Genomic DNA, 24,202 nt, shown 5'->3' with positions numbered 1-24,202 from the left:
TAACATGTTTGGGGCATGATTCATGGCGGATTTAGTCAGTTGTGTCAGGAACTGGTGGTTTGAAATCCAGACTAATCCACGCCTGATTCATTTTCACAAACGTGAGTCTCTCCACACTTTGGGTGGACAGTCGTGTCCTCCGCGGAGTTACAATACCTCCTGCCGCACTAAACACGCGCTCCGATGCCACGCTACTGGCCGGGCATGACAGCCTTTCAAGGGCAAATTCAGCTAGTTGGGGCCAAAGGTCAAGTTTCGTTGCCCAGTAGTCAAGGGGATTGTCTACCTCGGTTGGCAGGGTGCTGTCCAAGTAGGCCCAAGCCTGTTGTTTGAGGTCCTGCTCCAGGTCCACCTGATGCTGCTGCTGCTGCGGCTGGTTAGTAGTTTCCTCACTGCGCTGGTGAAGAAAGCTACTCATCATCGACTGCAGACTGAGGCAGCCGCTGCTGGTGGAGCTGCCACTGCTCCTACCACCCCACCCCTCCCCTGCTGCCATGGCAGCGGAACGCGAGCGCACAGGGCCCACAGTGTCTGAGGATGGACGTTGGCGCAGAAAGGCAGAGACCAACTGACTACATAGGTGGTTTTTATAGTACGTTATTTTGGCCTCCCTCTCAGCAGGTGTGAAAAAGGCCACCATTTTTGAACGGTAGCGAGGGTCCAACAAGGTGGACAGCCAAAAGTCATCCCTCTGTCTGATGGTTATTATTCGGCTGTCGCTACGCAAGCAACCGAGCATGCTATGGGCCATTTGTGCCAAGGAATGCGAGGGACTCCCTGCCTCCATCTCCACAGCATACTGCCACGGTGCGTCTGGGTCCTCTGTCTCCTCCTCCTCCTCCTCTACCAGATGCTCCTGCTCCTCCACTCCTGTCCGCTGAGTGGAAAAACCACCCATTTCACTCAATAATTCCTGAGCACCAATGTCCTCCTCTGCCTCCTCCTCTTCTTCCTGTCCTGCCCCCACAGGGGTCATGTGGCGTTGAGATCTGTGCGCCACGTCTACCGCACCCTGACCAGCCATTGTTAACAGCATTTGTTCCAGGACGTGCAACAGAGGAATGACGTTGTTCATCCCATAGTCCTGCCGACTCACGAATAGCGTGGCACAACCTTCCTTGACGCAGAGCAGACACCATGTTCTTTCCGTTGTCGGTCAACATGGTTCCGATTTTCAGTTTGCGCGGAGACAGCCATCTGTCGATTTCTCTGTTCATTACACTCAGAAGTTCCTCCCCTGTGTGACTACGTTCGCCAAGGCATACCAGGTGCAGCACAGCGTGACACCGTTGCGCCCTGCACATGTGATATGCCGGTCGGGTAATGGGACTTGGCACGGGGGTGGCGGCTGAGGACACGGCGGAAGAAGAGGTGGTAGAGGCGGACATCTTTGCTGGACCAAGGACGTGCAAACGTGGAGGCAAAAGCGGCGTGACCTGTCCAAGTTGCTGGTGCGGCTGTGCCGGCACCACGTTCACCCAGTGGGCCGTAAATGACATGTACTGTCCCTGACCGTAGTTACAGCTCCACACATCGGCGCTGCCGTGCACTTTGGCAGAGACCGACATGCTCAAAGACTGGCCCACCATCTCTTCTACATGTGAATGCAGGGCTGGCACTGCCTTTTTGGCGAATAAATGCCGGCTTGGCACTCTCCACCGCGGCGCGGCACAAGCCATCATTTCTCGGAAAGGTGCTGAGTCCACCACTTGGAAAGGGAGGGACTGCAGCACCAGCAACTTGGACAGGAGGAAGTTCAGCTTCTGCACCGTCGGGTGCGTGCTCGCAAACTGTTGTCTCTTGGAAACGGATTCCAAGAAAGACTGCTGACGGAATCCGTGAAGAGGAGTAGCAGGAGAAGGAGCATCTGAACGAGCGGAAGATGCCAACGAGCGACAACTCCCCTCAGCAGAGGTGTTGGAGCCTTGACTGGCTGATAGAGGGCGATTGACGTCGGGTGACGGAGCAAGTAACGGAGCGGGTGATGGAGCGGGGGCTGGGGCAGGCAGAACCGCCGTATCTTTATCACGGTTTTCCCAGGCCACCGAATGGCGACGCTGCATATGCTGACGCAACGCTGTAGTCCCAACATGGGCCCCCTGGCCACGCTTGACTTTCTGGCCATATAGTCGACATACGGCTATGTTTACTTCCTCAAGCGGCTTGACGAAAAATTGCCACACCGCCGAGTAGGAAACTTTGCCCCCGCTACTCCTCACTGGCTGACTGCTACTTCCTCCGTGCACACCGGCACCACTACTGGCCGTGGTGGTAGGCTGCAGTGGAGCTGGTGCTCTACTCCGTGGCCGTTTGCCTCCACTGACACTGCTGCGACCCTGCTGCCTCCTGGGCAACCCACCGACTGTTTTGCTCGCTGCCAAGCTGGCACCCTCTTCTCCTGATGATGCGGAAGCAATAGCCTGATGACGACGAGGCTGCCAAGTGCGATCAGCCTCATCATCATCAATTAGGGTCTCCGCCTCACTACTAGCCCCCTCGGCTGCGTGTGGGTCAGGAGACAGACCTGTCTCTAGACCGGCTACCGAGCCACTCTCCTCGCCAGTACTTCTTCGCCTGGCTGCAGAAGAGGCGGATGTCTCCCCCCGTTCCTGACCGCCCTCTGTTAGCTCTTCCTCACTGTACTGTACGATACTTCGCTTGGTGAGGGAACACCAAAGGACAGGGGCAGGTAGAGGACACGTGATTTCAGTGGGCTTGCTCCCGGGCCATGCCAACTAACGGTTGTGTCTGACGTACCCACCGACCGTTGGCTGTAGGTGTCAGAGGTGACCTGGGAAGAGGAAGACGACCGAGCCAACCAATCGATGACGGCAGGGTTGTCGGTGGAGACACGACCGCTGGATGACACCGGGAGCACTGGCCTCTGGCTGCGACTAGTGCTTCCTCGACCCCTTCCTCTGCTGCCACGTCTGCTCGCTCCTGAAACATTGCCTCCTCTGCCACTCCTCTGCGTGTTGTCTGACATACTCTTTAATTCAACGATTCTGTGTCCCTGAGTAACGATTCTGTGTCCCTGAGTAACAATTCTGTGTCCCTGAGTAACAATTCTGTGTCCCTCAGTAACGATTCTGTGTTGCCTCAGTAACAATTCTGTGTCCCTGAGTAACGATTCTGTGTCCCTGAGTAACGATTCTGTGTCCCTGAGTAACAATTCTGTGTCCCTGAGTAACAATTCTGTGTCTGTCCCTGAGTAACAATTCTGTGTCTGTCCCTGAGTAACAATTCTGTGTCCCTGAGTAACGATTCTGTGTCCCTGAGTAACGATTCTGTGTCCCTGAGTAACGATTCTGTGTCCCTCAGTAACAATTCTGTGTCCCTGAGTAACAATTCTGTGTCTGTCCCTGAGTAACGATTCTGTGTCCCTGAGTAACAATTCTGTGTCCCTGAGTAACGATTCTGTGTCCCTGAGTAACGATTCTGTGTCCCTAAGTAACGATTCTGTGTCCCTAAGTAACGATTCTGTGGCCCTAAAGTCTCTGTGGCCCTAACTCTGTCCCTAATACACAGAGGTCTGTCTCTCTTGAATGACCGGAGGCTAATGGAGAATTCTAAGATGGCCGCGATTTATAGCTCCACCATTACACAGTGCTGGCTGGCTGCTGATTGGCTAATGCGATCACATGTCATGAATGAATGCATTATGGGTCAGCGCGCCTTGTCTGCGCGCCTTCCCAGAGATCCCCGCTCCGTCGCCACACATGTCGCCGCCATTTTTGGGAAAATTCGATTCGTGCATCCGAAGTTTGCTAATTTTCGGATTCGGCGAGAATCGAATATTTCCTAATCTTCGAAACGAATTCCACTTCGTCATGTTCGATTCGCTCATCTCTATTTATGATATAAATGCAATATCAAACAGACACCAATAATAGATAAGTGTACAATATAAAAATCCATAGTAGAAACGCATCCACAAATGTATGTGGATGCACTTCTTCAATGGAAAATGTATAAGAATAAAATAGACAGTAATAATGATAAAATTAATAAAAGGATGCGTTAGAATGTGCAATATGAATATATAATCCAGTCATCAGAATATAAACGAAATAAGTAAAGGATGGTCACATGGTCAAATGAGATTAAAAAATGGAACATGCAGGATGTATGAGGGCTAAAATTTTAACTGTTATCAATATAGCAGTTGAGATCAATATCCACGTTGTGACCAGCCAGGGTCAAAGTTCTCATGTTAAAGATCCACTTGGTCTCAACCTGTGAGACCAGTCTTGTCTTGTAAGACCCCCTCCAATGGTTGGTAATGATATCGATGCCCATGAATTTAAGCATTGAGGGATCCCCATTATGGTGATATTGAAAATGTTTGGACAAAGGGTGTTCCTTAAAGCCGACCCAATTCTATCTAAACATGATACAGAAATGGAGATGTAGCTATGATGAGCAGAGATCTCATGCTATCCAATTCTACAACTCGGAGAATGGGCAAAACTTGCCCATTAGTAACCACCTTTTCACTTCAATATAAAGCAATTCATAAAATCATCAATAAGAATTGGGGCATCTTGAAGGCCGACCCGATTCTATCTAAAGAGCTACCAGAAAGACCTGAGATAGTGTTTAGGTGAGTACCCACTCTTCGCAACAGGATAGCACCTAACATCATAGATCCCCCCATACACTCCACTTTTTCCTCACAAATGAAGGGGTTTTACCCTTGTAAGAAATGTGTTATCTGTCAACAAAGTAAAATGAAACTCAAGAAGATAGATATTTTCTCATCCACATCTACAGGACAAACTTATGAGGTTACTTCCTTTATCTCTTGTAACAGCAAGTATGCTGTCTATCTTCTTGAATGTCCTTGTAAGAGACAGTACATAGGATGCACCATTAGGCGCCTACGAGACCGATTTAGAGAAAATGTGTATAACATCAGAAAAGGCTTTAAGGAACACCCTTTGGCAAAACATTTTCAATATCACCATAATCGGGATCCCTCAATGCTTAAATTCAATGTCGTCGGCCGATTTCCGCAGTTCTTCTCGTTTCTTTTTATCGGTCATGCTGGAAAATCTATGAAAAACGGCCGTTTTTCGTAAGCATTGGTGGCAGCATTGGTGGCAACAATGACTGATATTTCGTTTATAGGCTGACAATTCGGCCAATAAACGTCCAGTCTATGGCCTGCATAAGACAAAAGACTTCCAGGATCTCTTGTATCACCACACCTTGCTTCTTCTGTATTCGGAAAAGACTTTTGACTGGCTGTAAATAGTCTTATTCTATCAATCATGTTTTTATTCAGGTTAATGGTTAAGGCAGGATTGTGATGTTCCAAGGCACGTCCATGTTAAAAAATCCCATTGGTCTTGACCTTTGCCTGGATCCTGTACTATTTTGTACATTTTGGTCCTGTGGAAGTGCACAATTTTAGCCCTTTAGATATATTGAAATGACAGTGTGCTGACTTATACTTAGTTCCTTGTAGGATTCAGTATCTTTAAATCATTAAATTCAAAAGTATGCAAGAAACTTTTTAAGTTTCACAGTGGCAGTATAGAAATAGTGTGATCAATGATTCTATAACCACCAAAATTTTCAAAGCTCAGCACAACATGTGGTCCCAGCAGTGCAATGGGTGGAACATATAAATGGATCTCTCTAAACTTAAGTATAGTGGAATGAACTAAAAACTCACATCCACGATAACAGCAGAAGTTTTCTCATCCACTTCATCGCTCTTCTTCCACTGGCTCCTCTCTGAACTGATAGATTGTGTTTGGTAGCACGTTTTACTCAAGTATCCATCATCACTTCCCTGCATCCAAAATCACAAGACAGAAAAAGTCAAAAACATTTTTTCATACCTACTGCTACCAGTAGATTGCAGGTTTAGCTAGCTACACATACACACTAGGTGTCTCAATGCTAGCCTACAGTACAGATATCTCATTTTTTAGATGAGTACTACTAGAAGATAGAATATTGCAAAGCACATATTTAAAAATATGTATTTTTATATATACACATGGTCTACACATATGCAGTACATACAGTAAGCAGTAGTGTATTGCCCTAGGTAACACTAAAATTGGGCACCCACCAACAGCACCCCCCTACCCCCCTTCAGCCCCACCACTAAAATTGGATGTCCCCCGTCACCACCAGCACTACCCCTGGGGCCCGCCACTGCCGCCACTCGCCAACAAACAAAACAGCCTCCAGCCCCCGCCACCACCCGCAGAGAGACAGTAAGTCAAGCATTAACCTTAAACTCTCCGGAGCCATGCCCATGTCTTCCTTCCTTGTGCGGGAAGCTTACACCCTCCAGCAGCATACAGCTTCCTCAAATTGCTCAGCAAATCCTCACCAGGTCCACAGGCAGGGCCCCCACCCCGAAAATTGCCACCCTAGGCAAACGCCTTGTTTGCCTAACAATAAATACACTGCTAACAGTAAGTCTACATATACATGGTATTACTTAACATGGAAGTATTGGTAAAATTAAAAATTAGATAAATGATGAAGTCTGTCAATAACAGACTGCATCATGTAGTAGTTCCTCTATTTTCCCCACTTAGTATAACGGGGTGAAAATGCTATTCGTTCTGCAGTGAATTTGTTCAGCACCGTTGTCACCCTGTGGAAAGGGTAGTTTTAGATGGAAATCCCCTACCTGTCTAGGACACTTCCCTGTATAAAAACAAGTGTACCCCATACAAAAGTGTCCCAAAAATGGTCCTCTGGGTCCTTGGGCTTTGCTGGGAAAGAGATCTGCAATGTCAAAGGTATTAGTAGGGGCTTACCTCTATCATGTCTGATTTTTTCAAAAATTTAAAAAGACTCCTTTTAATTTAACTGTATAGAAATGTATGAGAGATTCCAGCACCCCAGTCTCTACCAACACGCCTGTGTGTGGCCATTCACAAAATGTATCCTGTGATGATGCTGCAGCCATGTGCTTTATGAATACCCATGTGTATACGGGGCAGAGACACAGCACCAGCGCTGGTGTCTATCATACACACCACCAACAGGTGGGGGGCCAAAATACTGCAGATGTTGTACTATTTGGCAAAACAAAAATTAGTCTTTTTAAGCTGTTTGCAAACAAAATAACAAAGTAATCAAATGCTAATAGAATGAGAGGTTCCATCCCTTCTACAGAAAACTAAAAAAAAAGTTTGGCTGGAGTCAAACTTTAAATTTAGAGTAAAAACAACAGATGGTATATTTACATTTTCCACAGGTCCTAAACTACAATGATCTAACGCTAGAGCCATACTGTTCGCAAACAACATGACACTGAACTTATTACAAAATAACACAGCTGTCTGGATCTAGTTTCTTGGTTTCTTCAAGGCAAGGCTCTTATTCTGAAGAGCAATATATGGAATTATGGGGTTGTAAATGAAAAATATAGCAAGAAAAACAAAAAATGAGAAAGTTTGGAAAACATGCTGTTAAAAATATGTAATGGTTAAATTCTGAAACCAGTTGTGTCTTTCTATGGTAATGTCTCTAAAGTTGTTTACAAAGCTCTAGTTTTTCTGCTGGCTTTGACACAGGAGCTGGGGAAAGATGGTGGAGCTTTAAGCTGGCCATACAGGTTGCAATCTGATTATAAAATATCCTTTAGATCTCTCAATAACTATGCCATTCAATGGACTGCCTGCCCGGATGTAGAATGGATAGACTGTGTAGGTATTACATAGTTTATTTCCACTTTTGAAGCCAAATTGAGATAGCACATACTTTATATTTTTACATACTCCAATTCACATAACTTAAAACAATATTTAAAAATTGCTGCTTACCTTTTTATTTGCCTTTTTCTTGCTGAAAGATCATAGTTAGTTTTCCCTTCTGTTACATCTTAAGGTAACCTGTTTATACTGTGCTGGCAGATTTCAGTATGAGCTGTAAACTAGATTTGAACACTCTCTGTCCTAACAAAGGAATAGTGATCTCATGACTTTGGGTCTGTCCCTTCTCTGCACATTGCCATCCATTCAAATCAATAGAAGCTTGTCTATAGTGTCCTATTTATAAATCTGCTCCAAAAGAAACAGCTAAAAAGATAAGAATATTTTTGTTTCTGCATGAATGGAAACACATAACAAATATACAGTGTAGTTTGACTTCAAAGGTGGAAATACACTTTAAAATAGATATAAACCCACTCTTTTTATCTCAATAGAATATCCCACACCAAGATGCAGAAGATCTTACTTTCTTCAATCAAATGCCAGTAGGAACATAATGTGTAGTATTTCTTGCTAAGGCACAGTTCTTTCTCAAAGATTCCTTGAGAAATGTTGTTCCTTAGCATGAAACGAGTAGAAGGGAGCCGATTTAGCAAACGGCTATGGAAGGCAGTATCTACTTACCTGAATCGGCATGAGGAAAGATTTGTCATGGCTAAATGTAAACCAAGTCACAAAAATTTTACGACTTTACAACTACAGGCTCCTTTATGACAGTAAAAAACAAGTGCCAAATTTCATTAATATGTGATGCAAAAGCTTTGGAAAATAAAAATGTTTTTACCTTCCCTGACTGAGCCAAATCCTCCTTCATTTGTGTCTCACACACACCCCTCCCAGACACTGCAGCTCATAGTAACAACAGAGGCAGCACTGTAAATCCACAAAGCAGTGGACAGGAATGGTTGTGGCTAGGTGATGAATGATAAGAAGCAGTGACAATGCTGATAACCATGCCCCCTACAACATCTTCTCATCCCACTGTAGTACCAGCAAACAGTCTATATTAGAGGTGCAACTCTGCTCTAAACTCAGGAGCAGTGAAGCATCATTTCTACACAATCACAGGAAACTACATTAGGTGGACTTCACTGGCAAGATCAACAGGTACAGTCAGGTCCATAAATATTGGGACATCGACACAATTCTAACATTTTTGGCTCTATACACCACCACTATGGATTTGAAATGAAACGAAAAGTCTGTGCTTTAACTGCAGACTGTCAGCATTAATTTGAGGGTATTTACATCCAAATCAGGTGAACGGTGTAGGAATTACAACAGTTTGCATATGTGCCTCCCACTTGTTAAGGGACCAAAAGTAATGGGACAATTGGCTTCTTAGCTGTTCCATGGCCAAGTGTGTGTTATTCCCTCATTATCCCAATTACAATGAGCAGATAAAAGGTCCAGAGTTCATTTCAAGTGTGCTATTTGCATTTGGAATCTGTTGCTGTCAACTCTCAAGATGAGATCCAAAGAGCTGTCACTATCAGTAAAGCAAGCCATCATTAGGCTTAACAAACAAAACAAACTTATCAGAGAGATAGCAAAAACATTAGGCGTGGCCAAAACAACTGTTTGGAACATTCTTAAAAAGAAAGAACGCACCGGTGAGCTCAGCAACACCAAAAGACCTGGAAGACCACGGAAAACAACTGTGGTGGATGACCGAAGAATTCTTTCCCTGGTGAAGAAAACACCCTTCACAACAGTTGGCCAGATCAAGAACACTCTCCAGGAGGTAGGTGTATGTGTGTCAAAGTCAACAATCAAGAGAAGACTTCACCAGAGTGAATACAGAGGGTTCACCACAAGATGTAAACCATTGGTGAGCCTCAAAAACAGGAAGGCCAGATTAGAGTTTGCCAAATGACATCTGAAAAAGCCTTCGCAGTTCTGGAACAACATACTATGGACAGATGAGACCAAGATCAACTTGTACCAGAGTGATAGGAAGAGAAGAGTATGGAGAAGGAAAGGAACTGCTCATGATTCTAAGCATACCACATCATCAGTGAAGCATGGTGGTGGTAGTGTCATGGCGTGGGCATGTATGGCTGCCAATGGAACTGGTTCTCTTGTATTTATTGATGATGTGACTGCTTACAAAAGCAGCAGGATGAATTGTGAAGTGTTTCGGGCAATATTATCTGCTCATATTCAGCCAAATGCTTCAGAACTCATTGGACGCCGCTTCACGGTGCAGATGGACAATGACCCAAAGCATACTGCAAAAGCAACCAAAGAGTTTTTTAAGGGAAAGAAGTGGAATGTTATGCAATGGCCAAGTCAATCACCTGACCTGAATCAGATTGAGCATGCATTTCACTTGCTGAAGACAGAACTGAAGGGAAAATGCCCCAAGAACAAGCAGGAACTGAAGACAGTTGCAGTAGAGGCCTGGCAGAGCATCACCAGGGATGAAACCCAGCATCTGGTGATGTCTATGCTTTCCAGACTTCAGGCTGTAATTTACTGCAAAGGATTTGCAACCAAGTATTAAAAAGTGAAAGTTTGATTTATGATTATTATTCTGTCCCATTACTTTTGGTCCCTTAACAAGTGGGAGGCACATATGCAAACTGTTGTAATTCCTACATCGTTCACCTGATTTGGATGTAAATACCCTCAAATTAAAGCTGACAGTCTGCAGTTAAAGCACATTTTGTTCGTTTCATTTCAAATCCATTGTGGTGGTGTATAGATCCAAAAATGTTAGAATTGTGTCGATGTCGCAATATTTATGGACCTGACTGTATGTGTAGATCTTTGCAAGAGGACTAAGAGTAAAACATAAAGGCAATGCACTGATATTTAAAGAGGATCTTCACCCTAGAAGCTGACTTTTATTCAAAGGACACCTATCTCTCCAGAGGTCAAGTGCTGTCCTCTCCAAGGAGGGTTCTTTGCCAGTCTTTGGGTCCTCGGAGCTGGCATGTTTACTATGGGAAGCTGGCTGTGACTCCTTGCAGCTCCACAGCAGGCTTCCAACTGTGCATGTGTGAGCTGTGCTGCACTTTGTGAATGGTCCCACAGCCTTCTGGGACCTGTGGTGTGTTCCTGAAGGCTGTGAGCAAAGAAAGGGGGGCTGAACTGGGAACAGGCCAAAGTGGGAGTGGGTACCTGCTAAAACTAGGTACCTGCTCCCCCCCAAAAAAAATATAGTGTGGCAAATGTGGTAGAGGAAGGGGGAGGAGAACATAACGAGGAACCTCCTCTTCTGGGTGAAGCTCTGCTTTGAGGGCTGTAGAACATATTTTTATTGGGAGGAGATAATTCTAATTTACTAAACTAGCGTAATTTCAGAAGTCAGATGGGCTTCCAGTGGAGACCATACGCTGCTAGGCCAGTGCTCATTGCACAGGCATGGTCCATTATTCCACCAGGAAGATTGCCCTAAGCAATGAAGTGTGAATGTACAGACAGAAAGGAGCTAAAAAGAGGCTGCAGGAGTTCAACAGCAATGAGATGCAACAAAGGTTAAAAAAAACCAGTATTTTCTTTAAACAAAAATGCCAGTTGTTTTTTTATATAAATTAAGTGTCATATTGTTAGGGTTTGTATCTATTTTAAGGAGATTTTACATTCTAATGGAAATATGTATGGCCAATACTAAGCTCATTACTATAAGCATATTCCTGACAAAAGTTGCCTTAGGTTACATTTTCCTTTCAGTCTGTGCTTAAGTTTCCTACACCGCACATAAGTATAAAAATATATAGAAGTAATAAAAAATTATCTTCCGCAGCTTCTGTGCCACTCCATAATCTTATCTATTATATATCTGTTATAATCTCTTATTGTACTGACATTCATTGAAAGATAAAATGAAAAGTTAAAACTGTGTTGTCTGTCTGACAAAATTCACTTAAATATGGACTGATAAACAGCTGAAAAAAGGACTAATATGTATAGATCAAATTAGTTGACATCAAACTGAGTATTTGTGAACATTAACTGTCCACACACAGCTGTACTAAGATTTCCTCTTTCATACTCTGTCAAAAACTCTCTAGTCACTGGAAGGCACACTTTAAGCTTTTAAAAAAGAACATCTTTTTGAATTTGTGCCCCTCATCTGTCCTCCACAACTAATTGGTCATTTTAGACAATATTAATGGCTTAGGGCTGGTCATCGTGGTTTCAATGGCATCTCCCTTTTTTTGGGCCGTGGGAAATGAGGCAGCAGTAAAATTGCAGCATGGGCAAGATATTGTTCATGCATAGAACAGTTGTGTCCTTTTTTAATCCCATTGGTAGTTTTTTGCATTCATTTATGCCAATTACATTTTTATGTGTACTGTTGGCTTTATTTTCTACAGATACTTACAGTCAGGTCCATAAATAATGGAACATCAACACAATTCTAACATTTTTGGCTCTATACACCACCACTATGGATTTGAAATAAAATGAATAAGATGTGCTTTAACTGCAGACTGTCAGCTTTAATTTGAGGGTATTTACATCCAAATCAGGTGAACGGTGTACGAATTACATCAGTTTGCATATGTGCCTCCTACTTGTTAAGGGACCAAAAGTAATGGGACAATTGTCTTCTCAGCTGTTCCATGGCCAGGTGTGTGTATTCCCTCATTATCCCAATTACAATGAGCAGATAAAAGGTCCAGTGTTCATTTCAAGTGTGCTATTTGCATTTGGAATCTGTTGCTGTCAACTCTCAAGATGAGATCCAAAGAGCTGTCACTATCAGTGAAGCAAGCCATCATTAGGCTGAAAAAACAAAACAAACCCATCAGAGAGATAGCAAAAACATTAGGCGTGGCCAAAACAACTGTTTGGAACATTCTTAAAAAGAAGGAACGCACCGGTGAGCTCAGCAACACCAAAAGACCTGGAAGACCACGGAAAACAACTGTGGTGGATGACCGAAGAATTCTTTCCCTGGTGAAGAAAACACCCTTCACAACAGTTGGCCAGATCAAGAACACTCTCCAGGAGGTAGGTGTATGTGTGTCAAAGTCAACAATCAAGAGAAGACTTCACCAGAGTGAATACAGAGGGTTCACCACAAGATGTAAACCATTGGTGAGCCTCAAAAACAGGAAGGCCAGATTAGAGTTTGCCAAACATCTAAAAAAGCCTTCACAGTTCTGGAACAACATCCTATGGACAGATGAGACCAAGATCAACTTGTACCAGAGTGATAGGAAGAGAAGAGTATGGAGAAGGAAAGGAACTGCTCATGATCCTAAGCATACCACCTCTTCAGTGAAGCATGGTGGTGGTAGTGTCATGGCGTGGGCATGGATGGCTGCCAATGGAACTGGTTCTCTTGTATTTATTGATGATGTGACTGCTGACAAAAGCAGCAGGATGAATTCTGAAGTGTTTCGGGCAATATTATCTGCTCATATTCAGCCAAATGCTTCAGAACTCATTGGACGCCGCTTCACAGTGCAGATGGACAATGACCCAAAGCATACTGCAAAAGCAACCAAAGAGTTTTTTAAGGGAAAGAAGTGGAATGTTATGCAATGGTCAAGTCAATCACCTGACCTGAATCCGACTGAGTATGCATTTCACTTGGTGAAGACAAAACTGAAGGGAAAATGCCCCAAGAACAAGCAAGAACTGAAGACAGTTGCAGTAGAGGTCTGGCAGAGCATCACCAGGGATGAAACCCAATGTCTGGTGATGTCTATGTGTTCCAGACTTCAGGCTGTAATTGACTGCAAAGGATTTGCAACCAAATATTAAAAAGTGAAAGTTTGATTTATGATTATTATTCTGTCCCATTACTTTTGGTTCCTTAACAAGTGGGAGGCACATATTCAAACTGTTGTAATTCCTACACCGTTCACCTGATTTGGATGTAAATACCCTCAAATTAAAACTGACAGTCTGCAGATAAAGCACATAATGTTTGTTTCATTTCAAATCCATTGTGGTGGTGTATAGAGCCAACAATGTTAGAATTGTGTCGATGTCCCAATATTTATGGACCTGACTGTATATACCACCATGAATTTATGCCGCTCTTTACATATTTATTATATATTCACAACAGGCCCTGTCCTCAAGAAGCTTACAATCTAAGGTCCCTAACTCACATTCATAGATACACATATTAGGGCCAATTTAGACAGGAGCCAATTAACCTACCAACTTGTCTTTAGAATGTGGGTGGAAACCGGAGTACCCGGAGGTAACCCATGTTGGCACAGGGAGAACATGCAAACTCCGCACAGGTAGTGTTGTGGTTGGGATTAAAACCAACGACCCTAGTACTGCCAGGTGGAAGTGCTAGCCACTTACCTACTGTGCTGCCCAGTTAATAAGCATCAGTTCCATGCTGTTGCACAGCACCAATGGTCAACTGATGATTTACAATGAAAATCCAAAAAGGATTATCCTCCTTATCCTTTCATAGTTCACAGATGAGGGAAATGAATGTAACTTTTAGTAGGAAGCATTTCTTGACGTCATGTTTTATTAGGGGCCTGACTTATACAACTCTTGGGGTAAACCTCATCCAGCTACCATTACTTTGTCCAATAACAGCACTTTGGGGTCAACTAAGAGCTCTATCATTAGACTAGTACAGATTCAGGAACAGGCAGGTTTCCCATATTGGAGAAGTCAAGTCTTCTGTAAGAAAGAGAAACTTCAGCATGGACTGGCCGAATTTCAATACATGTATGGCCGCTCCTGCTGGACAGAATGGGAATGTTAAAACATTTTTCTCAATCAGCGGGTGCAGCCATTGGGGAGGACTCCTCTATCCATCTCTCTTGTGTGGAGCTCACTGGCTGATCGAAAAAGAAATGTTGTATGGCCAGCTTTATTCTGAAAAGCACACAGATGAGGTATTTCTATCTAATAAAGGGAATGGCAAATATTTTGACTACACTTAAGCAGGGCTTGCTCAATTCAAGGATGATAGATTAATTTTCATTGTTCAACCAACATAGAACATAATAAAAGAAACCTAAACAAGCTGAAAAAGATTTTGGATGTTAACAGAGAAAGCAGAAGACCTTAACCTTGGTGCTGAGCAGCAGGGATGTCCTATTTGGACCTCCTCTGATCAGCTATTTAATCGTGATTACCCAGCAGCTCTGATATTGCCTGTTTATTAGCAACATTGGCTTTCTTTAGCAATGGTCCATTTTTGGAAACTACTAATTACTAGTGCAAACACAGGTAGGCTTTATAATCCCAATTAAAACAAAGGGCTTTTGAAGGAAGTTGGGGTCTAGTCCTGTAACCTTATTATTGCTGACAGATGCAATATCAGACCAAGTCTCTAATTTAACAATCTACCACCCCAATTTCTCCATATTATGGTTGTCAGCTCTACATGTAACCAAAATGATGTGGATATGTCATATGCATAACGTTGCTACTGACATTGTCACATAAGGCCAGCCATAGGAGGAACCTGTGCATTTAGGGGTTAGTCCCTTTTACACACATCATATGACAGAGTTTGTATTATGTTGTAGTACAAGTGGTTGTCATCTGCAATACTTCTATATCGTGTACAGTTAATACAATGTAGGTTTCATGTTTTTGCAAGTTGCCCTTTCGGCAAACATTCTTATAAAATTTTTTGATTATAATGAATCTTGCTTTCTTCTTTTCATAATGTCGCTTTTTGTGACCTATATATTATCAATACTATATTGACAGTTTCAACCGTATTGTGGTGCAGCTATATTTTATATGTGATAATCTCTAAAATTTTTCACATAGTCTACACATATTAAATGAATGTGAAGGAATTTTTGGTGTATTATTACTTTCTCTATAAAATGCAGTTGGAGAACATGCCATGGCATGCTTAAGATGAATGAACAGAAAGAGCATACGATTGTGGAGGTGAATCTTAGTTTTCATTTGATCAAAAGTTGATAAGATCTCATTAGATACAATATATAATAGAATTTTGACTTGGAGGCCTAGAGTGCCAGAAATAGAAACAAAATGTGTAACGCTTCAAGCAAAACTGATGAATCTCCAGGACCTACAGTATATAAAGAGGTTGGAGGTTGTTTTGGAGATTGAAAATATACCAACTTTTTGAAAGGTTTTTCATTTTTAAGAGATTAATGCAACCTAAGAGTGTTATTTGCACAGATACTGTATAAAGGCTGTGCAGTGCCATGACAGGGAGAAGACGATGAGGGTTTAAAGGCAGAAGGCTTTTTATCTTAATGCAATTTCTGCATTAAGGTAAAAAACTTTCCGCAAGCAGCCCCCCCCCCCCCCCAAAGCCTCCCTTATACTTGCCTGAGCCTGATCTCGATTCAGTGATGTGCATGAGAGCAGAAACTATCTCGGTTCTCTCTCTCCTCATTGGCTCAGAGACAGGAGCAGGAACCATTGGCTCCCATTGTTGTCAATCATGGTCAATGAAGAGGGAGCAGGGGTCATACACAGTAGGACTCGGGAGCAAGTACGCACAAGTGCCTCCATAGGAAGCACATAGCTAAGAGGGCACATTTGCGTGGGATGGGTCAGGAGTGCCAGTAGGGACCTGAGAAGAGGAGGATCAGGACTGCTCTGTGCATAACCATTGCAAAGAGCAAGTAAGTATGACATGTTTGTTCTTTAACAACTTCTTGACCGCACTATGGCCGAATGATGGCTAAAGCGTAATCATCTAGTTCTGGGAGGGCGTCCAGAATGCGCCAACAGCAGCACACACCCGGCCACCTATCAGTGCCGCCAGTCAGTACCCTTCAGTGCTGCCTATTAGTACTCAACAGTGCCGCCTATCGGTGCCCATCAGTGCTGCATATTAGTGCAACCTCAGCAGTGTCTATCAGTGCCGTCTCATCAGTGCCATCTCATCAGTGCTGCCTCATCAACGCACATCAGTGAAGGAGAAAAATTACCTGTTTGCAAAATTTTATATTAGAAACAAGGAAAAACTTTTTTTTTCAAAATTTTCGTTTATAATGCAAAAAATAAAAAACCCAATGGTGAATAAATACCACTAAAAGAAGGCTCTATTTATGTTTAAAAGATGATACAAAATTCAGTAATGCATGACTGCGTAATTGTCATTCAAAGTGTGACAGGACTGAAAGCTGAAAATTTGCCTGGGCAGGAAGGGGGGTAAAAGTGCCCAGTAGGCAAGTGGTTAAAAAATTATCTTATACAGATGTTTCTGTAGGTCACGATCCCTAGACATGGAAATAATAAACTTAAACACTAGATATGAATGTGCAATATATACTGTATGTGTAAAGCGTTGCATAAATTGACGTACTTGTAATAAATAAATAAAATAGTACTAGTACACTTAAGTACTAGTACTTGTGCCAATGATGCAAGCTTTGATCTTATCAGAAAAATAAGAAACGGTTCCTATACTATGCAATGTCCTATCTGTATACAGGAAGAATCAGACCAGGCCATGAATTATTAGACCCATTGGGGTTAGTGCCACACTAAGATACATTTGCTAAAGTCTAAGTTGTAAGGTAAAAAGAGAGCACAGGCCTGTAATATGCTATGGCCTAATAAGAAGGGAGAGATATTCTACAACATAATTTGTTACATTGTTTTCTTGAAAATTGGGGTAATATAAATGGACAAACAGGATGAAGATACAACAGATTTTTCCAGAATCCCTCACAGATACCTTCACTCCATAAAGGCAAATGTTTTTATTCAAAATTTATAATCCAGGAGGGTCTATATATAGGTAAGTCTTCTTTAGTATATCAAGTATAAAAGTGCAGTGTTTTAAAATTAAATGGTAATATAAAGGTGCAAAGTTCATATAATATATGAGTAACAAAACATAAACATAATATAGGATTAGTAGTTTGTGAAGGTGACTAAAACGTGCCAGTATAGTCCTGATAGCTTTGGTCGGTGGTTGTGCTTTCATAAATAGAACAAATGCGCACTCACCGGACATGCAGTAATTATGCGCTTTATATAATGTATCCAGGTGTCATCCAAAAGGGTCATCTAGGCCAGGTCAGGTGTAGAAATGGCTCTGTCAGAGCCTGGAGTCAAACCTGGGCCTTCTGCGGTGGGAGACAGTGTTTCTTCTCACTGAGCCACCTGGAATGCTGGACAGCTCCCTTGACAATTCTTTGGATGATCCTGCCTTTTCCCTGTTTTGTCTTGAACCTTGAACTCCTTGCTCCTCCCATGAACTTCCTATAAAAGCCATGTCTCTGCACTTCCTGGTTGCCAGATTATTGTGCCTTACCAGCCAATATCCCGCTTACTATTCCTGCTGCTGTCTTCATCTACGTTACCGACCTTTGGCTTGCTACTGACTACGATTCTGCCTCATCCTATCTACTACCATTGGTGGCCGATCCCTGGCTTGTGACTGACTCCGCTTCTGTTTGATCCCTGAACTGTTTGATCCGCTTTTGGTTTCCAGCCTACTCATTCCCTGGTGGGGAGATCCTGAGATCTGCGACCTGGCATTCACACGCAGCCAAATCCATCTCCACCATTAGGAGCTCTGGGGAAGACCGGTGGATGCTTAGACCCCGCACCTCAGGTGAGTCTGCGTCATTCCCAGGGTGGGCCACTGGTGTACCTATCCTGCTGGTTTCAGGTAAGCCTTACAACTGCTGTAGCAACTGGTCTCTGAACCTGACCTTATATCGTGACAGAATATTCTGGCCCAAACATGGAGGCCGCTATAGCAAGTGTTGTGAATCCTCTTAGGCAGCAAATTGCTGAGCTGCAGGAATTTGGGGTTACCTATCAGGAAAAAGTTGCCAAACTGGGAAGCATTGTGGATAGGCAACAGGGAGAGATTCAGGCTCTGCAGAGGCAACTGCTGAACCGTGATGATCCTAGCTCACATATGCCCCAGCCCCAACCATCTAAGTTTAATGGAGACCGCCACCAATATAGGGGTTTCCTTAATCAATGTCGCATATATTTTCAAATGTACCCTGCTGCGTTTCCTTCAGAGAAAAAGAAGGTAATGTTTATTATTGGGCTTCTTACTGGGGAAGCTTTAGCTTGGGCCTCCCCTTATATAGAAAAAAAACATGGCATTCTAAATAATTTTGATACCTTTTTGACCGCGATGAATCAGGTTTTTGATGATCCCAACCGTTGTGCTTCTGCCGAAGCAAAATTACATAGTCTAAGGCAGCGTAGACGCTCGGTCGCTGAATACACAGCCGAGTTCAGAAGTTGGGTTGCAGATACCACTTGGAACCCTGCAGCACAAAAGAGCCAGTTCCGCCAAGGGCTTTCTGAACAGGTAAAGGATGAGCTTGCCAGAGGTGATACTCATAATGATCTTGAGGAATTCATCCAATTGTGTATCCGAATCGATCAAAGACTTACAGAAAGGAGAAAGGAGAAGCTGGGAATACTTGGAAGTAATAGGGGCATGCATCTCTCTGCTAGTCCGTTTGTTCAGCAGGATTCAAGAGTCTCTCTGGGTTCTAACACTCCTGAGCCTATGCAGGTTGATGCAATCAAGAGATCCATCTCCATTCAGGAGAAAGAGAGAAGACGTTCAGAGAATTTATGTCTTTATTGTGGGGATTCTGGTCATTATGCAATTAATTGTCCTAACAAGGTTAAAAGAACTATTGCTGTGACTGATGTGATTGAGCCTGAACACATAAACTCTATAAGCCAATCTGTCTCCCCACTGATTTCTGAAGAGAATAAAGTGAACTCCCTACTTTCTCACTTTGTTATCCCTATTAAACTTGTATTTGAGGGCCATGAAATCTCCTGCTCAGCTATGCTGGACTCCGGGGCGGGGGGGGAACTTTATGGATATAGAGTTTGCCAACAGCAATGATATTGAAGCAAGAGACACATTTACCCCTATTGATATGGAGACAGTTGATGGGTCACCCTTATCTTCAGGACCTGTTACCCATAAAATGGTCCCCCTGAAACTGTTGTTTGAGGCTGACCATTGTGAGACCATCAGCTTTCAGCTGATTACATCACCCAAGTTTCCCATCATCCTGGGCATTCCTTGGTTCTCCACTCACAATCCTTCCATCAACTGGGGAGCACGGACTATAGATTTTACGTCCTCCCACTGTGAAAAACATTGCAAAAAACCTTGCCGACCAAGTTCATCACCGACCAAGGAAGCGCAAGGTGATATAGTGGCTACCCAGTCATATGACAACTTGCCCACCCATTACCATGAGTTCCGGGACGTCTGTGACAAGAAGAATGCAGATCTATTACCCCCTCATCGCCCATATGATTGCCCCATTGAGCTGCTCCCAGGGGCAGAAATACCTTTTGGCCGCCTCTTCAATCTGTCGGAACCTGAATTAAAAGTACTCAGGGTGTGGATCGATGAGAATTTGGAGAAGGGCTTTATTAGACACTCAACTTCTCCAGCGGGGGCAGCCCTGTTCTTCGTTGAAAAGAAAGACTCCACCTTGCGTCCATGCATTGACTACAGAGACATGAATAAAATTACTATTAAAAACCGCTATCCATTACCTTTGATCTCTGAAATGTTGGAAAGACTTCGCTCTGCCAAGATCTTTATTAAGCTTGATCTACGAGGGGCATATAACCTTGTCCGCATTCGTCAAGGAGACGAATGGAAGACTGCCTTCAGAACTAGGTATGGGCATTTCGAGTCCTTGGTGATGCCGTTTCGACTTTGCAATGCCCCTGCAACATTTCAACATTTTGTCAACGATGTTTTTCGTGATCTGCTGGACCAATTTGTGATTGCCTATCTAGATGATATCCTTATCTTTTCCAATAATTGGGAGGAGCACCGCAAACATGTTTGCACAGTCTTTGAAAGATTAAGGAAGAATAGACTCTACATTAAATTGGAAAAATGTGAGTTTGAACAAACCCAGATCCAGTTTTTAGGCTATATCATTTCTCCAGAGGGCGTGAGCATGGATCCTGAGAAAATCAAAGCAGTGGTAGATTGGTCAGCACCTGGAAATGTTAAGGAAATTCAACGTTTCGTTGGGTTTGCCAACTTTTACAGAAAATTTATAAGAAACTTTTCTAAAGTGATAGCTCCAATCACACAGCTTACAAAGAAAGGGGTACCCTTTGTGTGGACCTCTGAGGCACAAGCTGCGTTTGAAAAACTAAAAACTCTTTTCACTTCTGCACCAATTTTGGTACATCCGGATCCTGAACTACCCTTTACAGTGGAAGTGGATGCCTCCAATTCTGCCGTGGGAGCAATCCTGTCTCAGCGAAGTGGTGAAAAGATGCAGCTTCATCCTTGTGCCTCCTTCTCCCGTTTGATGTCCTCAGCCAAGAGAAATTACGACATTGGGAATAAAGAGCTACTGGCAATTAAGGAAGCCTTTTCTGAATGGAGGCATCTGCTAGAAGGAGCTAATCATCCTGTAACTGTTCTCACAGACCAGAAAAATCTGGAATTTATTCGTTCGGCCAAGAGATTGTCTTCTAGACAAGCTCGCTGGTCTCTATTCTTTTCCAGATTTAATTTGTTATATCATATCGACCGGGATCGAGGAATGGTAAGGCCGATGCCTTATCAAGGATGCTGTCCGAGCCTCTCCTGGAGGGCAACTCCGAATATTCCATCCTAACACAAGAACTTCCTAGGGGCCACAAGTGCAAAGACATTCTTGAGTCTTCTCAAAGAGGGGTATGAGAATGACCCACTTCTCAATGATCCTCCTAGGGACATGAACCTGGTGTACAAAAATGGCTTTTGGGTTCAAGGACATCATCTTTATGTACCTGAATCTGTTCGGGTGGAAGCTCTCAAGTTGGTTCATGATTCCAAACTTGCTGGGCATTTTGGAGTTACTAAGACCGAAGAACTGTTGTCACATTCCTTTTGGTGGCCGGGGTACAAGAAGGATGTCAAACGCTATGTGGCCTCATGCTTGACCTGTGCACGCAATAAAACTCCCCGAACCTCTCCTTTGGGGTTGCTTCAGCCACTCCCTGTTCCATCGAGACCATGGGGGTCTATTTCTATGGATTTTATGGTAGATTTACCTCCCTCAAAAGAAATGACCACCATTTTGGTGGTGGTTGACCGTCTCACAAAGATGGCCCATTTTGTTCCAGTGAAGGGGGTGCCCACTGCTGAACAGACTGCAGAACTAATGGTTCGAGAAGTATTTAAGCTGCATGGAATCCCTGATGATGTGGTGTCTGACAGAGGTGTGCAGTTTACTTCGAAATTTTGGAAAAGCTTTTGCTCAGCCTTGGGTGTTACAATCAATTTTTCCTCTGCTTTTCATCCCCAGTCTAATGGTCAGACTGAGAGAACTAATCAAACAATGGAACAGTATCTTCGATGCTTTGTCACTTATCTTCAGGATGACTGGGTGGACTGTCTTCCCACTGCAGAGTTTGCATACAACAATTCTAAACATAGTTCCACCTCTCAAAGTCCCTTTTACTTAAACAACGGTTATCATCCAGTTTTTATTCCTGATCTCCCTATCACAACTCCAATTCCTGCTGTTACCAACAGACTAACTACATTGCAGGAGATTCAGGAGAAATTGATTGAGACTTTGAGGGAAGCTCAGGAATATTACAAAAAGGCTGCTGACAGACACCGGAGAGCACTTCCTACGTTTCATGTGGGTGACAAAGTTTGGTTATCAACGAAGAATCTGAAGGTGCATGTGCCATCTGCTAAGTTGGGTCAAAAGTTCGTTGGTCCTTTTCAGATTTCTGCTCAGATCAACCCAGTTACCTTTCGCTTAAAACTTCCTGACAGTATGAAGATTCACCCAGTTTTTCATGTATCGCTTTTCAAATCGTTTCATGAAAATCTTTTCTCTGGAAGAATTCTTCCACCTCCTCCACCTGTTGAGGTACAGGGCGAAGAAGAATATGTGGTGGAGAAGATTCTTGATTCTAGGATGTTTAGAGGAAAGTTGCAATATCTGGTCCAATGGGAAGGATATGGGCTAGAGGAAAATTCTTGAGAGCCTGAGGAAAATGTTCATGCTCCTAGACTAACAAGAGAATTCCACCAGAGGTTTCCCCACAAGCCTGGTCCTAAGACGTCCAGGGGATGTCCTGTGAGGAGGGGAGTACTGTCAGAGCCTGGAGTCGAACCTGGGCCTTCGGCGGTGGGAGACAGTGTTTCTTCTCACTGAGCCACCTGGAATGCTGGACAGCTCCCTTGACAATTCTTTGGATGATCCTGCCTTTTCCCTGTTTTGTCTTGAACCTTGAACTCCTTGCTCCTCCCATGAACTTCCTATAAAAGCCATGTCTCTGCACTTCCTGGTTGCCAGATTATTGTGCCTTACCAGCCAATATCCCGCTTACTATTCCTGCTGCTGTCTTCATCTACGTTACCGACCTTTGGCTTGCTACTGACTACGATTCTGCCTCATCCTATCTACTACCATTGGTGGCCGATCCCTGGCTTGTGACTGACTCCGCTTCTGTTTGATCCCTGAACTGTTTGATCCGCTTTTGGTTTCCAGCCTACTCATTCCCTGGTGGGGAGATCCTGAGATCTGCGACCTGGCATTGACACGCAGCCAAATCCATCTCCACCATTAGGAGCTCTGGGGAAGACCAGTGGATGCTTAGACCCCGCACCTCAGGTGAGTCTGCGTCATTCCCAGGGTGGGCCGCTGGTGTACCAATCCTGCTGGTTTCAGGTAAGCCTTACAACTGCTGTAGCAACTGGTCTCTGAACCTGACCTTATATCGTGACAGGCTCCCTCTCAGGGTGGAGGGATCCCAGGGCTTTAAAGGATGATCCAGGGGCGTCCAGAGTTCCCCTTAAGGGATGGGTGGGTGCAGCTCACAAGGGTTAACAGGAGGCTCCCTCTCTGGAGGCTTGGGACTGGTACTGGACGTCTAGGAGATCAGTACTCCGCAAAGGAGTCAAGATAAAAAGATCCCCATAGTATAGTATATTATAATATAAACCATTTATTAGGGGCAAAAGATGCATCCATAAATATATAATCAAGTGACAGAGACTGGACTAACCGTCCACAAGTAAAGATGGCCGCCGGAGTTCCACGATGCTCTGACAGCGTGACATCATGGCGTAGTTGGCTCCTCCTTACGCGTCTCATGCACCAGCACGACTTCAGAGGGGACTGCAAGAGGAAGTACTAAAGGAAAGACTTCTATCTGCACAGAGAGGATGGAGATTCTTGTACTATCTTGGGACAAACTGCAGGTTCATCCATGGTTTCGGGAGTTTCGGAGAATGGCCAAACCAATGGGTGTTTGGCTGAACCAAGACGCAAGCTGAAGTACGGAGTGAAACATTTAGTGCCGGTACTGCTACCTCTTCTAAATGCAACAGATTGCTATTCAGGGCTTCTGATTGTTAAGGATTTGGGAAGCTTTGTGTATTAAGGAATCAAAGTGAGTGTAATATAACTGAACAGGGTGCAGATTAATCCAGTTATTTACTTTTTTGTTGTCATAGACATAGCAAACATTGAAAGAATAGTTCCTTAAAAAGTAGACATAAGATGGAAAACAATTAGTGGAGTCGGAAT

At 43.6% G+C, this 24,202-nt stretch overlaps 1 protein-coding gene across 2 annotated transcripts in view; it reads right to left on the bottom strand.

Moving 5' to 3' along the window:
- Window positions 1–24,202, bottom strand: part of ATG10 (autophagy related 10) — a 224,877-nt gene that overhangs the window by 149,194 nt on the left and 51,481 nt on the right. For both annotated transcript variants that reach the window (XM_089693233.1, XM_089693234.1), the window contains exon 3: window positions 5,681–5,800. In XM_089693233.1, coding sequence (XP_089549359.1) covers window positions 5,681–5,800 — 120 coding nt within the window. The remainder of the gene's footprint in view (window positions 1–5,680; window positions 5,801–24,202) is intronic.

Source organism: Staurois parvus, unplaced genomic scaffold, assembly GCF_062004578.1.
Source record: "Staurois parvus isolate SC_StPar_1 unplaced genomic scaffold, SC_StPar_1.0 ptg000618l, whole genome shotgun sequence".
NCBI classification, from domain to species: Eukaryota; Metazoa; Chordata; class Amphibia; order Anura; family Ranidae; genus Staurois; species Staurois parvus.
Note: the sequence above shows the minus strand (reverse complement) of the source record. Positions and strands in the feature narration are given on the sequence as shown.